We start from the raw sequence: 15,768 nt of genomic DNA, 5'->3' as shown, positions 1-15,768 counted from the left end.
CCATCACATTACACACATTCATTCTAAACACATAACATCATACACACCAACACACTTACTCTCACACACTCTTGCACTGACACTAGCTGATGTGAGGTCACTGACAAGGACACAGAGAAAACTTATAATTTAAGAAAGAAAACTGTCAAAGTTTAGAGAAGAGGTTTGCTTGGACTACTGGAGATCTGTATTGTCAATTTTTTCTCTGAGAAAAACAACAACATGCGAGCCTTCCTCCTTTTCTTCCTCAGTGAGATGCTTCTGCTGAGATTGACTTTAACAACCACACTCAGAGGTACCTAAACAAATCAATTACACTTAAAGTTCTATGATCATAAATGTTCAAACAATCATATTTAGAAATTATTTGTTTTTGACTGTCTATATATCACATTAGTATTGTCTCTTTCTATCAGTAATAGCAAACAGATAAAAAAAGTTTCAGATGCACAATTATGATTGACAATATACTGATTGAGAATAAAAACTTATGAGGTGAATTGCATGAAAAATCATGTGAAATTCAGCAAATCCTATTGTAATGTGATCTTATTGAAGTCGCAAATCTGGTATGTTTTGGATGCAAGTTCAGCTGTTGTCAATATATCTGTGTTTTATTTTTTGATTGGGATGGTGCAACGATTTTCTGTAATTAGAACCATCATATAGTGTGCAAAAATAATTCTTATTGATGTTCATAATTATTGAGTAAATAATTTGGACTAGGTATATTGACTATGAAAATTTGCAGGTCTGAATATTGCAGGTATAAAATCAATTTGCAGGTCAAATTGATTTTTTATAAAGATTTCATGACACTGCAAAAAACTTGCACAAACCAAAACTTTTTGTGTGTGTGTCTTCAGGAGATTTGTTCTGTTTGTTTGTGTGTTTCTCCGTTTACTGTTAAAGGTATAGTTCACCCTAAAATGGAAATTCTGTCATTATTTACTCACCCTTATTTTGTTCCAAAACTGTAAACTGTAGGCAGAATAACAGGCTCAATCCCCATTTACTTTCACTGCACCATTTGTTTTCCGCATACAAAGTGAATGTGAGTCATTCTGCCTAGCATCTTTTGTTTACTTTAGTGGGTAATTTTAAAGATTACTTCACATACTAGGCCTGTGCTTAATTTTTTCAGTCCCAGGATTTGATTTGTCCTAAACACACCCCTTAACCTGTGTGTTACAGTAGTGTAAGATGCACTTATGAACAGATTCTTGGCTTCTGCTAGAGCATATTCTGTTGACTGAAATGAAGCTAATTTCACAGACAGTTGGAATATTAAACAAGTAATTTGCTATGACTGAGCAAGTGAAGTTTGTCTGTGGTGATGTTGTACTCTGGACTTGAACTGCAGCTCATCATGAAAATTTGACTCAGCCTGCCAGCTTTTTAGTTTATCACAATAATTTACAGTGACATCTGCCTTCAAGAGGCCATTGAGTTTTTTCATTCTGTAATACACCTTAGCCTTTACTAATTTGCCCCATGCCACCCATCTGCTTATATGGTCAGTTCAGTGCTCTCCAAACCTCTAATTGCAATGGAATCCTTTGTGTTTCTACTTTCGTCATTATCATATAGTACACACTTTCACAGGGGAACATTGTATTGCTCAGAGGTTGCTCTTTCATTGTTTAGGAGGCTTAAAGAAGTTATGAGTTGTGTTTCATTTAGTTAACATAAAGATCCTATTTACCCTTTTGGAATATTGGTTTCACTCGTAAATACGTCACATTACTGGAGTAAATGGGTAGTGAATGCCAATTACAATTTACAAATGACAATTCTGGCAACATTTGCTCACCCTCATGTTGTTCCAAACAATATGATTTTCTTTCCTTCTTGAAACACAAAAGGATATTTAAGTCAGAATGACAACCTCAGTCACCATTCACTTTCTTTGAGTGGAAAAAAAAAGATGCAATGAAAGTAAATTGTGACTGACATGTACTGCTTAATATTTCCTTTTGTGTATAAATAAATAAAACAGATGAAACAGAATTTTAATTTTGGGTGAACTAACCCTTTAAGAGAAATAAATATGAAAACAATAGGAAAAGACACAGTTTGAAACATTGTTGAGATCATTTCTCAGACTTTTGTAAATGTCTTTTCATCAGTAGAAAAATCGAAGTTTCAGGGTCCATCTCCACTTGTTTACCATTTTAACTCACTAGTGTCTAGGATAATTAATTGAGATAATAAAGTGATCTCATTTGTGTTTTTTATTTCCTATAGATTCAGATATACATGTATCTTGGTTTAATGGTAAACACACAGACACACACAAGCATACAACACATTTTTTTCTCACATTGTGGGCTAGTTATAAGTCATACATGATTATATCAATCATTCTCTACAGCGCAGCAGTTTATCTGCTGATTCCTCAGGGAGTGATACAGAGACCAGCTGTAATGTAATAAATGGGCTGTTTGTGTGCTGTGGAGCTCTGTGTTTCAATGCCAGGGGTTTACCTCACAGCAGTAACCTCTAACTCTGGCATAGGACACTGTTTTCATAAATTATTCCTCAGAAGAGGCAAGTACACCATTTATGAAAACCAAATCACTGAGGTCATGCAATGGGATTCTTTTAGATCAAATGTCGAGACATATCAAACACAAAACACCATCAAGATCACATGTGATACTAAAATAATGCAATAAACATGAACTAAACTTCATCAATTAAAACACATAACACCCCAATGTACATAACTGATATTAAAATATAAGAGGAAACATAACTATTCCCATAAAATATAATGAAATGTGATGGGTCACGTTGGGAACACCTAATTATTTTTTTTATTTTTTTTACAATAATTTAACATTGGTTCACCATAAAAATTACATGTATTCATTTGTTAAACATAATAAATATGTAGCCAAGTGGAGAAATTTCATGGCATTTAACTCTAGTCATAAATTGGATTTGGCCCCTTTAAGAACCAGAGTTTTGCAACACCTGCTTTCTGGCACTCTCTCATGTTGCATGTGTGCTGGTTAGAAACGTGAGAACATGTATTGCATGAGAGCTCCCAGTTTTGTTAATCGGTTGAGAATTCTTGGATGAATATAACATTTTACACAAAATGCTTATAAATTGCAAGTGTTCAGAAGAGTCGTATGTTAAAATTGAGTGTTAGATATGGATAATTTTTGCAGGATGAATTAAAGCCCGGTTAAAAATGCATAAAATGCTTTGAGTGATTTAAGCAAGTACTTAAATACATAAAATACTGTCAATGTTTAAGCATGTATTAAGTATGTGTTGAAGCATATGGGTAGGCTAATGCCCTGTTTGTATTTTCATTTGACTTTAGCCTCTACCATATTTCGTTGCACAATATTTCATTTCCGTTTTTCATTTTACTGTGTTGCATTGTTCTGAAATTTATCAGCATACTTTTTATATATATACATACGGCCCATCGAACACTGTTTTTTTTTTCTGTTCAAACAGCCAGCAGAATAAACACTCCAAAAATAGTTTTGTATACTGTGTTGATTATTTTCAATCCACCGGCTACATTTTTACCATTAATTATATGGAAAAATTATTTTTGTTTTCTAACATTTTTTTTTTTACAATATTATATTGTAAAATTACATGTATTCACTTGTTAAATATATTATAATGGTATACAGTATATGTTAAGGTAACTACCCATTAACGTTTCTTCTTTTTTTTTTTACTATAGCATTTTTATTTTATTTTACCATTAAAATTACTGACATTTTTTTACAGCGCTGGTTAGGGTTGGAGTATTGCAAATATTTTCTATCTTGCATCTACAGTAAGAGATGTCCTTACTAATATAGTGAACCCAAAATCTGTGTGTGTGTGTTTGAATCACAGGGCGAAGACAAAACATGAAAGTGCGTATCAGTGCTATTGGAGACACTATTATATTCAAGTTTTTACGGCCTCATGTTCACAACAGATTGGAGGGATACATACTGGGCTATGGCAGCAGCATGTTCTCCAAACAGTTTATCCAGCTACCCGAGGATGGACAACCCTATGAAACAGAGATAGGTATGATCTTTCTAATATACCTTCACTCTTAGAGTTTTTTTTTTATTGGTTCTCTTCTTTCCTCTAGACGCTGAGCCCAAATATCTGCTCGCATTGCAGTCAGTGAAAGCTGATGAACCTAAGAAGCAGTGCACAGGTAAGATACAGTACATCACTAAAATCAAAAGAAAGAAGTAAACAGTTAGAGCAAACATCAGTGTGTCATCATCTCATACAGTGGCCACAAAAAGCATTTGGACACTTAAACCTTGTTTAAAATAAATTAAAGTGATTGCTTTAGATACAAAAATATAAACAAATTAAAAACCAATTGGCATTTATTTTAAAGAATGGTAGCACAAGCACGCTTTTCAAGCACAATAATTCACAAACAATAGCAATTCCATTTGAAATTAATAGTTATAGGTTTATTATTAATAATAGCATTACTAATTAATTAATAATAATAATTAATTCATTATTACTTAGATTAACTATGGACTAGTAATTATTTTAATAGTCCATAATTCATGTGATGAACTACACTTGTGGTAGAGCACCTGTGTGAACTTGAGGGGAACTGATGTCACATAGATCCACTACAATGACTTTGGGAGCAGTTAAGTTTGTTTTGACAAAAGTTGTAGCATGGTCTGTTTGCAGATGCCACTTGGCTGTATATTTTTAATAAAGTTTAGCTGATTGCTGACTTGTGACCTCTAGGCAAAGTGAATCTAGAGAAACCATTACACCTTGTGATTGGCTCAGTATCACCGTCCTCCGTGCTGCTGTCCTGGGGGACACTACTCACAACCCCCTTCATGGATTCTATTCTGGATGATTGTATTGATGAGGGGTATGTGTTCTTATGTGTGTATATATATATATATATATATATATATGTGTGTGTGTGTGTGTGTGTGTGTGTGTGTGTGTGTGTGTGTGTGCGCGCGCGTGTGTGCGCGCGCGCGCACGTTCGTCTGTGCGTGTGTGTCGTGTGTGGGCAGGTTTGGGTAGTTTACGGGGACATTTTTTTAGGTTACAAACTGGGTATTATGCTACAAATGTGGTTTATGAGGAACCAAATGTGGTTCCTCACACAAATGTGGTTTAAAATCAATTAAGAAACATAATAAAATATGTTTTTTGTGTGTGGTTTTTTTAAAAAAAATGCAGACATTTTTTGTGAGGGTTAGGTTTAGGGGTAGTGTTAGGGGATAGAATCTACAGTTCATACAGTATAAAAATCCTTATATGTATGGAGAGTCCTCATAAGGAAAGCCGCACAACGTGTGTGTGCATGCGTGCGTGCGTGTGTGCGTGCGTGCGTGCGTGGGTGGGTACGTGCGTGTGTGTGAAGGTGTGCAGTTATTTAACTGACAGTAAACAAAGAGCAGGTACAAAAATGTCTGCATATGTGGTCCTGAGAACAACCAGCCACTCTGATCACACACAGAGAAGGACAAAGAAACAGGCTTTAAAAAGTATACAGACTGCAAACAACCATTTAAATAGGGCAAATAAACTAAACAATAAAATACAAATTTAATCAAACAGTAATAAAAATAGCAGATGTTTTGGGAATAAAGGAATCTGGGGTGTGTATGCGTAAGCAAATGCACACACATTTTGGACAAGCAAGTGGAAAACGTAACCTCAGCCCTTTATTAACAAATCAATTTGATACTTTTAACCTAAAAAGCCCTTAAAACCAGAAAGAGAGACACTGTCACTCCTTTCAAACTTTGTTCTGTAGATTATTGCAGATATTTTGGCTTGCTATCTATAATATCTTTGGCTTTTGTAAATTTTAAGAATAAATTTAAGAATAAAGTTAGAAAATCTTACATGAACATTGTTAAAATGTCCTCCATCCAAAATCTAAAGGATAGTGATGACATTATTTAATAATTTGCACACAGAATTTGGATTGTTTCTTTCTTTCTTGCATTTATTTGCATACTAAATTGTGAATGGTCTTTTCTTTCTTACACTTGTTTATCCATCACAGAAGTCACATTATGCGATTACATGTTATGTGAAGACACACACTCACTACCATGACAATGGCAAAACGGCTCTGATGCAGCATTTGACTTATGTAGAATCAAAGCCTATAAAATGGAAATGTAAATCTAAACTGTGGTTCTCTTTTATCTCTTCTCAGTCAGTTCACAGTGCGCTATAGAGAAAAGGAACCCAGCGATACCTGGAATTACCAGACCTGTCCAACAAGCAGCACTGTCATCGACAAACTCAAACCAGATGCTCTGTATGAGTTTGAGGTCAGAGCAGACACCAACACCACTAGTGGAGTCTGGAGCCCACCAGTCATCCATAACACATCTGGTTGGTCCTACCACAATTCGCCCCTTTATCTCATTCTTATGAATTTATTTATATCTGAGGGTTGTCCCCCCCTAAAATATCATTAAAATATGTGTATTGTAAATAATATAATGATATATTCCTAAAATAATTGTTTAAGAAATAAAATAATACAAATGCAAACGAGAATTGTTATATTTATTGCCCCCCCCCCCCCCCCACACACAATTTTTATGAAATATTCATCCTGACTGTGAACTCAGATTTGTCAAGTCTGCAATCATAAGTCAGAGATTTTCTAAATGAACTCCCAACTTTTTTCATCAAATCCAACAATCATGTCTGAGCCATTATAATTTATATAGCTCTATATTTTTACTTTACAATATGTCAACAGTTGACAAATTTGTTTCAGTTTTTTATTTCTTCTAAGTAATTTTAGAGGAAACGCTATATCTAACTAAAATGTATATTGAATTAAACATAACTGAGAACACCTTTGAGCAATAACTGTTGTCTGCAAATTATCTGGAAGTGCTTCTGTTGTTTTTTTGTTTTTTTACTTTTTGTTTTTATTGTTTTCACAGATCAAATCATTCATGAGCCAATCGAGAAACGTAATCAAACAAAGCCTGAGGTGAGTATATACAGCAGCCATGCCATATTCACCTTTTTCTTGAATGCGGAAGTGTCCCACAATTTTTAGCAAAGACTGTTTCATATTCCGTTCTCTGGTGTTTTGCATATGTTCTTGGTGGATAATGTGATATTTAGTGTATCATATCTGTAAAAAAAATGCCCCCCAAAAAGCACACTGATACTTTTTAGAGTTGCAATGACCGTTGTTTGACAGTGTCTCACCCGCACGACATGAATCTATGGTTTGAGGTTAGTTACGTTGATATCATTAACTTTGATTGTTACAGCCAACAACTGCCTAAGTTGAGCCTTCACTTTTTTAATCCAACTAACACTTCAAATGGTTGCTGTTCTCCATCTGAATCACTCGTTGTGGTAGTTCTTATATTGTTTCTTATGGAGACAGGAACCAGAAAACAATCTAGTGGCATCCAGAAGCATCATGGCAGGGGCTAGTTGTTTGTTTAGGAAAACTGTGGTTAGTAACAAATCTTCAGTTCTCTCTCTCTCTCTCTCTCTCTGTTTCTATCTCATGCTTTTTTAACCTTGGTTGTGTTTTTCTAAACAGAAGCCAGTCAGAGCAGGTCAACCATCATTCTTGCCCCCAGTGCCAGGTAAAATACTTCCCTCTTTCTCCATTAACACAGCCAATGATATTAGTTATCAATAAGAAATACAAAATAAAATTTCTGTACGCTTCCCAGTCTTGAAAAATATTACCCAAACCAGAGCCACCCACTTCCTCAGACAAACTAGCCTTCAAGAACCACAGAAAACTTAAGATAAAAACTTTCAACGATGCTCTCTAACAAATGAGGCCAAACATAATATGAAATTAGCTATGCTCAGAATGGAATACTTGCATACTGCTCAATGCATACGGCATGGCATACACTGTCTACTGCTTACTTTCAATTTGTTTTTTAAATAGTATTTGAAACCACATACAACATTTCAAACAGTATGCTACATTGTGGCCACATGACCTCGCCTTGTTGCTTCCTTCCATTAGCGAGCAGCATCCATTTATCATTGCTGACCTAAATATGGTTATTGAGCATACACTCACCTAAAGGATTATTAGGAACACCATACTAATACTGTGTTTGACCCCCTTTCGCCTTCAGAACTGCCTTAATTCTACATGGCATTGATTCAACAAGGTGCTGAACGCATTCTTTAGAAATGTTGGCCCATATTGATAGGATAGCATCTTGCAGTTGATGGAGATTTGTGGGATGCACATCCAGGGCACGAAGCTCCCGTTCCACCACATCCCAAAGATGCTCTATTGGGTTGAGATCTGATGACTGTGGGGGCCATTTTAGTACAGTGAACTCATTGTCATGTTCAAGAAACCAATTTGAAATGATTCGAGCTTTGTGACATGGTGCATTATCCTGCTGGAAGTAGCCATCAGAGGATGGGTACATGGTGGCCATAAAGGGATGGACATGGTCAGAAACAATGCTCAGGTAGGCCGTGGCATTTAAACGATGCCCAATTGGCACTAAGGGGCCTAAAGTGTGCCAAGAAAACATCCCCCAAACCATTACACCACCACCACCAGCCTGCACAGTGGTAACAAGGCATGATGGATCCATGTTCTCATTCTGTTTACGCCAAATTCTGACTCTACCATCTGAATGTCTCAACAGAAATCGAGACTCATCAGACCAGGCAACATTTTTCCAGTCTTCAACTGTCCAATTTTGGTGAGCTCTTGCAAATTGTAGCCTCTTTTTCCTATTTTAGTGGAGATGAGTGGTACCCGGTGGGGTCTTCTGCTGTTGTAGCCCATCCGCCTCAAGGTTGTGCGTGTTGTGGCTTCACAAATGCTTTGCTGCATACCTCGGTTGTAACGAGTGGTTATTTCAGGCAAAGTTGCTCTTCTATCAGCTTGAATCAGTCGACCCATTCTCCTCTGACCTCTAGCATCAACAAGGCATTTTCGCCCACAGGACTGCCGCATACTGGATGTTTTTCCCTTTTCACACCATTCTTTGTAAACCCTAGAAATGGTTGTGCGTGAAAATCCCAGTAACTGAGCAGATTGTGAAATACTCAGACCGGCCCGTCTGGCACCAACAACCATGCCACGCTCAAAATTGCTTAAATCAAATTTCTTTCCCATTCTGACATTCAGTTTGGAGTTCAGGAGATTGTCTTGACCAGGACCACACCCCTAAATGCATTGAAGCAACTGCCATGTGATTGGTTGATTAGATAATTGCATTAATGAGAAATTGAACAGGTGCTCCTAATAATCCTTTAGGTGTGTGTATTTGCCCAATTTGCCGTGTTTTATTTTATCCCATTTTGCTCATTTTTGGCAGTTCAATAAAATAATGAGTCAAAGAGCAGCTTAAAAATCACAGACGCTATTGCTTCATGTTCATTTGTCACACTGGAAATGGAAGGTCAAGATAAAGAATTCCATGCAGTGTGGTCTGGTTGTATACTGCATCATTTGGCAAATGTAGTAGGTCATCCAGGTATTCCATAAATCCAGAAAATGTGCATACTGTGCAGAGTATACATACTGTATACTGGTAATATTAATATGGTAGTATGGTAATCTGAACATACCTATTGTCTCAAAGTTTTTTTATACTGCATTTTTTATATTTAAATATATTACAATTGTCCCTTCTCTCTTTCTTCTTTTTTCTACTATATGTTTTCAAAACTGCCTTTTCCAATGTTGTTTTTCCTATTAAAAAACATTTTCCCTCTATTACACTGTATTTCTAGAACTATCCTCTTGCATAATTAAAGAGAAAATTTCTGCCTCTCTCATGATCTGCACCGTGAGCTGCCTTGTGTTTTTTTGGGCGACTCATACATTTAAAGGTTTCCTGTCACAGTATTTTTGGGAACAATTCCAAACAAATGTCCTTTTACATCGAAATTCACCACAAGTGCCAGAGATAACTTTCTGAGAATTGGGAAATTTGGGGGAAGCTTTTCAACATCATCTTGCCCTTTAAGGCTGTATATTGCTTGGCATGAAGGAGCCCTTAAAATCATGTGTGCAGTTATATAATTATAGCATTTGAAAAAATGGCTAAATCAACCAATGAACATAATCACTTTCTTTACTATCCATGTTAGTTTCTGTCCATTCTACTTTTTGACAATATTCTCCAAAACTCTCCCTACAGGAGCAGGGCATCCCATGGCATCTACTATCTCTCCCGATGATCTGACCACCTCTACCCAGACCTTTACTCCCACTTATACACTTATCATCCTGCCCACAACAAAGACCTCAAGCACAGTTGAACAACCCAACATTCAGCCTAGTACAACCGAACCAGATCATCTCACAAAGCAACAGCATATTAACCTAAGCCCACAACAACCTACAACAACCCATCAACCCAGCTCGACCCTTCAACTAACCAACACTTCAGCACATAGCACAACCCAAACACCAATTAGTACAACCCAAGTATGTTCCACCAAAATACAGATACCTACCAAAGAACAACCACATACTACCAAGCAGCAAACGATCACATCCCAGCAAATGTTTAGTGAAACAACATCAAACCCCACACCAACACAAAATCCACCTACAATCAAACCACTTCACCTAATCCAACCCCAACAACACACCACAAACAAAGTCCTATCTAGCACTGTCCAGAACAATCCCAACCCCTCTAAAGACCAAGACACCATAAGTCAAGACAGTCACCATACAGGACAAATCCAGCCCAGCACCCTTCATTCACAAGGCATGTCAAAACACCAAATCAGTGACACTTACTATTTTCTAAGAACCACCTCTCACTATCCATCCACTGCAATCACACACTTGAAACAACAGACAAACACCAAACCACAATCAAGAACACAGATTTATTTGTACACAAGTAGCCATTCTCCAACAACTACATCTTTGACTCCACCCATTACTTCAGCAAACAGGCAGGATAGTTTTCTGTCACTACAGAAGACTGATGTTAGCAAACAACCAATATATACTACATCATCATCCATCCCTAAAGAATATTCTACAAACCAACTTCCTACTTCTGAAGAACCACCTCTTTCTGACAATGAACAAGAGCTGACTGCACAACCTATTCAGCTAGTCACCACCTTTCGGTACCAGCGCCAATCCAGCACCACAACACAGCATTCCAGCAAGGCTAAACAGCAAGCTCGCACTGCTAAATATAATCCAAAAACTCAACACCAGGTTGCAAAACTACTTCCCAACCCTAAAGAACAGTTGCCAACCCTTAAGCCCCAAAAGTCAAAGCCTTTAAACAAATATAATGCCATTCAAAACTCCCCTGTGGCAGAGAGGGTAACAGAGAGGAAGAATCAACCAAGTGGACAAATGGGTAACTTCTCAGACATATACAGAACTTGAAACTAGGAAACAGACCAGTTCTAGTAAATTAAAGTAACAGCAAGCTGGCAACCTAGAATGTATTGCTATAAAGGTTCTTAGTTGTTTTTGCATTATACCATATATTTGTGATAGGTGCCAGAAATATTAGTGCCAGAAATGTCTTTATCAGTCAGAGGCTAAAAGCGTTTGGTAAGGAGCTTTTTAAGAATGTTATTATTACTCATAAACAGGGTTGGGGAGTAATGGAATACATGTAATGGGATTATGTATATAAAATACAAAATATAAGTAACTGTGTTCCACTACAGTTACAAATTAAATAATTGGTAATTAGAATACAGTTACATTAAAAAAATATTTTGATTACTAAAGAGATTACTTTGCATTTTATTGTCATTTGTTTAATTTACTATTTAGTTTTTTCAGATGGAAAACATTTTTACATATAATTGATGCGATTCAAAGTGCATTTGAACAGAGGTGTAACACTTTCTTATGATGTGTTACATTCATATGAGCAGACAGACAAGTAAGTTTGAAGAAAGTTTGAGGCAGAAGAATTAAAACCTTGTGTAAATTGTCAGATTTACACTAAGCTAAAATGCTATTTCTAGCCATTTTACATGCACGATATCATATTTTTTTTATCAAGAATATTCACGTTGGATAATAATTTCTTTTTTCTAGAAAGATCTTTAATATTATGTCAAAAATCATATTCTTGATTATAATTTTTGTATTCTTTTTATATAAAAATATCTAAAAATCCTTAAATCAAGATCAATTTGATTTATCTTGTTTTAGAAACAACACTGCATAAGATATATATATTTTTTTTCAGATATGTGTATGTGTATTTTGTCTTACTGTACTGGCAGATCTTTTCAGTCAAAACAATTGAAAAAATATACCAGTGCTGAAGAAGTAATCCAAAGTATTAAGAATATGTTACTGACCTTGAGTAATCTAATGGAATATGTTACAAATTACATTTTACAGCATGTATTCTGTAATCTGTAGTGGAATACATTTCAAAAGTAACCCTCCCAACCCTGCTCATAAATAAGAAACAAATAAAATAACCTTGATCTAACATCTGTATTCAGACAAAAAAAGAGCAGAAATCACCTGTTAATGCATTCCATGCTATATGAGACTTATGTAAGACTGCCTCTGTATGTCAGCAAGTTCCCAGCCAAGGGACCAACAGATACTGTCACAGCCAGCACTTACAAATGAGGCGGCCACTAGGAACCAGGGTAATGATACTCCAGTTTTATTTCTCCTAAGTGTGCTGTTTGTCACCTGTCCATATTAACCACATAATTCCAAAGCTTGTTCCAAAGCTGGATTGCCGCCAATCATCATCACCATTTCCAAATGTCATCATGCTGGGAATTGCCATTACCACCTCACAAACCCATCACTGCCCCACAATCGTCTATAAACCAGCTCTCAAATCACACCATGCCATGCATTCACTACTTCATCCATATTGCCCACTGTCTTGAAGCTATCTGTTGCCATAACCTTTAATCACATTCTCTTTCCCATAGCTGAATGTGTTTGTGTTTATCTAGGCAGAGGTATCTTCTGCAACTCTTCTTCTGTTTCCTGCCCCTTGGCAAGCAATGTAACACTGAGGCCTCATGCTCGTGTCCCTCCAAATCTCCCTGCAAAGGCTTTCAAGTCACCACTTGTGTATCGAAACACCACCCTCAACAGGAAAAGGGGTATACAAACCTGGTGGTCTTTTCATACAGACACAAATACTAGTTTCATTCAAGTGGGGTCACTAAACTGTCAAGCATTCCTGTCATGCATTAAATAATCAAACCATTCATTCATTCTGTCATTTTGTCTGTCTGTCTGAATTTTTATATCTGTACTGTATTTGTACAACAGGGTCCAAAATGGAAAGTAACCAAGTACAAATGAATAAAGTGAAGTTTTGTCATGTCTCTTGGATCTTCACATGTGGTTTGGATATATGTGTGTTTTGGCTATTGATTTTAAATGGATTTATCTGTAACATAATTTTTCTTTTCTTTTGTGACAGTGCCCAGTGGTGAGCATCGTTTAGGGCTTTTGGGACCCAGAACTCCGAAGGGACCCAGAAAGCATCTGGGTAAATTAATCTCACCTTTAATGAGAGACTTGGCATTCTAAAACTATCTGTTGTTGTTGGTTTGTATGAAAAATAAACAGACATTTATTGTATTGTTACTGAAAATCTTTCATTAAGTCTGTTGCAGGACTCAGAGTGCTCTTATTGCAGTTGCCATTGCTGTCCAAATTATGCAATGGTTTTTATTTTAATCTCAATATTTTAAGACAATATTTTAATTCCACTCCTTCGTGGATTTAGATGTAAATTTTTTATGTTGCCTTAGTTTTATTTTATATGGTGGTTGCATTATCACACGTCTATCTCAGTCCATGTGATGTTAGATTCAAAGATAATAATTCAAAGTTGTACACTGTGGTGTTGTTTTCTTTTCTTGAGTTTATAGGGCAACTTTCTGGTACCTGTCCCAGAAAACTGTGAATGCAATTGTACTTAGTTCTTGCATGCAGAGTTAACATGATATTTGAGGCAGATATCCCTGTTTGGTAGAAAACATGTCCTGTGCAGAGAACGATTCCCTCACAGCTGGATTTCATGATAATTCTAGGCCAAGGAAAATATTTATGTGCTGTTCATGTCATAATGGATTTTCAGCGCTTAAGGTTCTTTGGAAAAGCATGACAAATCAGCCATTGATAAAACCTGGCCAAGCACTGATGAGAACCTCTCTCTCATTTTCTCTGTCTCACTTTCTCCAACACACTTACCCAATCAAAATTATATTCAAATTGAACAATGGAGAGCCAAATCCTTCTGTCATTACACAATTGCTCATCCCATCCATCTAAAATAACTTTTATGAAGAAGGTCTACTACTCTCAAAACACTTGGCAGACATATGATTACTTGAAAAAAGACTAATACTAGGACTTATTTAACGTTCAACAATGACAAACCATGGTTTACAGGAAAACTCAGATAGCTTTGTCATGCCAAAGAGGATGCTTACAGAACTGAGGATAAAATCTTTTATAATCAGGTCAAAAACACACTGACTAAGGAAATTAAAGTGGCTTAAAGAAGCTACTCTCTGAGAGGCTAAAAAACAAGTTTTCAGCTAATGATCCTGCATCAGTGTGAAGAGGCCTGAAAATATTACTAACTTCAAGACACCATCCCCTAACACTGTAGGGAACCAACAACTGGCTGACAACTTGAATGTGTTTTACTGTAGATTTCAAAAGCCCAGTCTCATACCCCACACCCACTCAGACCTTCACTTCACACAAACACCAACGCCTTCACCTCACGCAAACACCCTCCTCCCCCTCCCTGCTCCTCAACCTGCACTTAATATCTGTAAAGAGGAGGTGTGTTGGGTCTTCAGGAAACAAAAAACAAGGAAAGCATAGGGTCCAGATGGTGTTTCACCCACTTGTCTGAAATCCTGTGCTGACCAGCTGGCCCCAATCTTCACACAGATCTTCAACAGTTCACTGAAACTGTGTGAAATTCCCTGCTTCTTCAAATGCTACATTAGCATCCCTGTCCAAAAGAAACCAGAGATCAAAGGACTTAATGACTACAGACCCGTCACTCTAACATCTGTGGTCATGAAGTAATTTGAGAAACAAGTGTTGGCCCATATGAAGGACATCACTGGACCCTTTCTAGATCCCCTTCAATTTGCATATAGAGCAAACAGGTCTGTGGATGATGCAGTCAACATGGCATTGCATCAACGTCTGGACAGACCAGGGATATATGCAAGGATCCTTTTTGTGGACTTCAATTCAGCTTTCAACATCATCATCCCAGCTCTCTGTTCCCACGTCTATCTGTAAGTGGATTACCAGCTTTCTGACAGACAGGCAGCAGCTATTGAGACTAGGGGAATTCATTTCCAGCACATGCACAATCAGCACTGGTGCACCCCATGGATGTGTACTCTTCTCCCTATATATCAGCGACTGCACCAGCAAAGGAACCCTCTGTTAAGCTCCTGAAGTTTGCAGAGGACACTACTGTCATCAGCCTCATCCAAGATAACGATAAGTCTGCATACAGATGGGAGGTTGAACGGCTTGATCACTGGTATAGTCATAACAACCTGAAGCTCAACACGCTCAAAACAGTGGAGATGATTTTGGACTTTAGGAGGAACACCCCAACATTGACCCTGCTCACCATTATAAACAGCACTGTGGCAGCTGCGGAGTCATTCAGGTTCCTAGGCACTGCCTTTCTCACAGGACCTGAAGTAGGAGACCCACATTGACTCACAGTGAAAAAGGCCCAGAAGAGGTTGTACTTCCTTCACCAGTTGAGGAAG

General features: G+C 37.1%; 1 protein-coding gene across 4 annotated transcripts in view; it reads left to right on the top strand.

Annotated features, from left to right (window-relative positions):
• Positions 1–15,768, top strand: part of LOC127659029 (target of Nesh-SH3) — a 29,155-nt gene continuing 13,387 nt past the window's right edge. The window contains exons 1-11 of one of the 4 annotated variants that reach the window (XM_052148647.1): positions 1–295; positions 3,874–4,053; positions 4,121–4,189; positions 4,756–4,888; positions 6,200–6,381; positions 6,948–6,997; positions 7,568–7,613; positions 10,164–11,357; positions 12,553–12,627; positions 12,949–13,101; positions 13,428–13,496. In XM_052148647.1, the coding sequence (XP_052004607.1) occupies positions 223–295; positions 3,874–4,053; positions 4,121–4,189; positions 4,756–4,888; positions 6,200–6,381; positions 6,948–6,997; positions 7,568–7,613; positions 10,164–11,357; positions 12,553–12,627; positions 12,949–13,101; positions 13,428–13,496 (2,224 nt within the window). In that variant the 5' untranslated portion in view covers positions 1–222. The remainder of the gene's footprint in view (positions 296–3,873; positions 4,054–4,120; positions 4,190–4,755; positions 4,889–6,199; positions 6,382–6,947; positions 6,998–7,567; positions 7,614–10,163; positions 11,358–12,552; positions 12,628–12,948; positions 13,102–13,427; positions 13,497–15,768) is intronic. The other 3 variants (XM_052148650.1, XM_052148648.1, XM_052148649.1) reach the window with 3 other exon arrangements.

The sequence above is a fragment of the Xyrauchen texanus genome, chromosome 18 (assembly GCF_025860055.1).
Source record: "Xyrauchen texanus isolate HMW12.3.18 chromosome 18, RBS_HiC_50CHRs, whole genome shotgun sequence".
Classification (NCBI taxonomy): domain Eukaryota; kingdom Metazoa; phylum Chordata; class Actinopteri; order Cypriniformes; family Catostomidae; genus Xyrauchen; species Xyrauchen texanus.
Note: the sequence above shows the minus strand (reverse complement) of the source record. Positions and strands in the feature narration are given on the sequence as shown.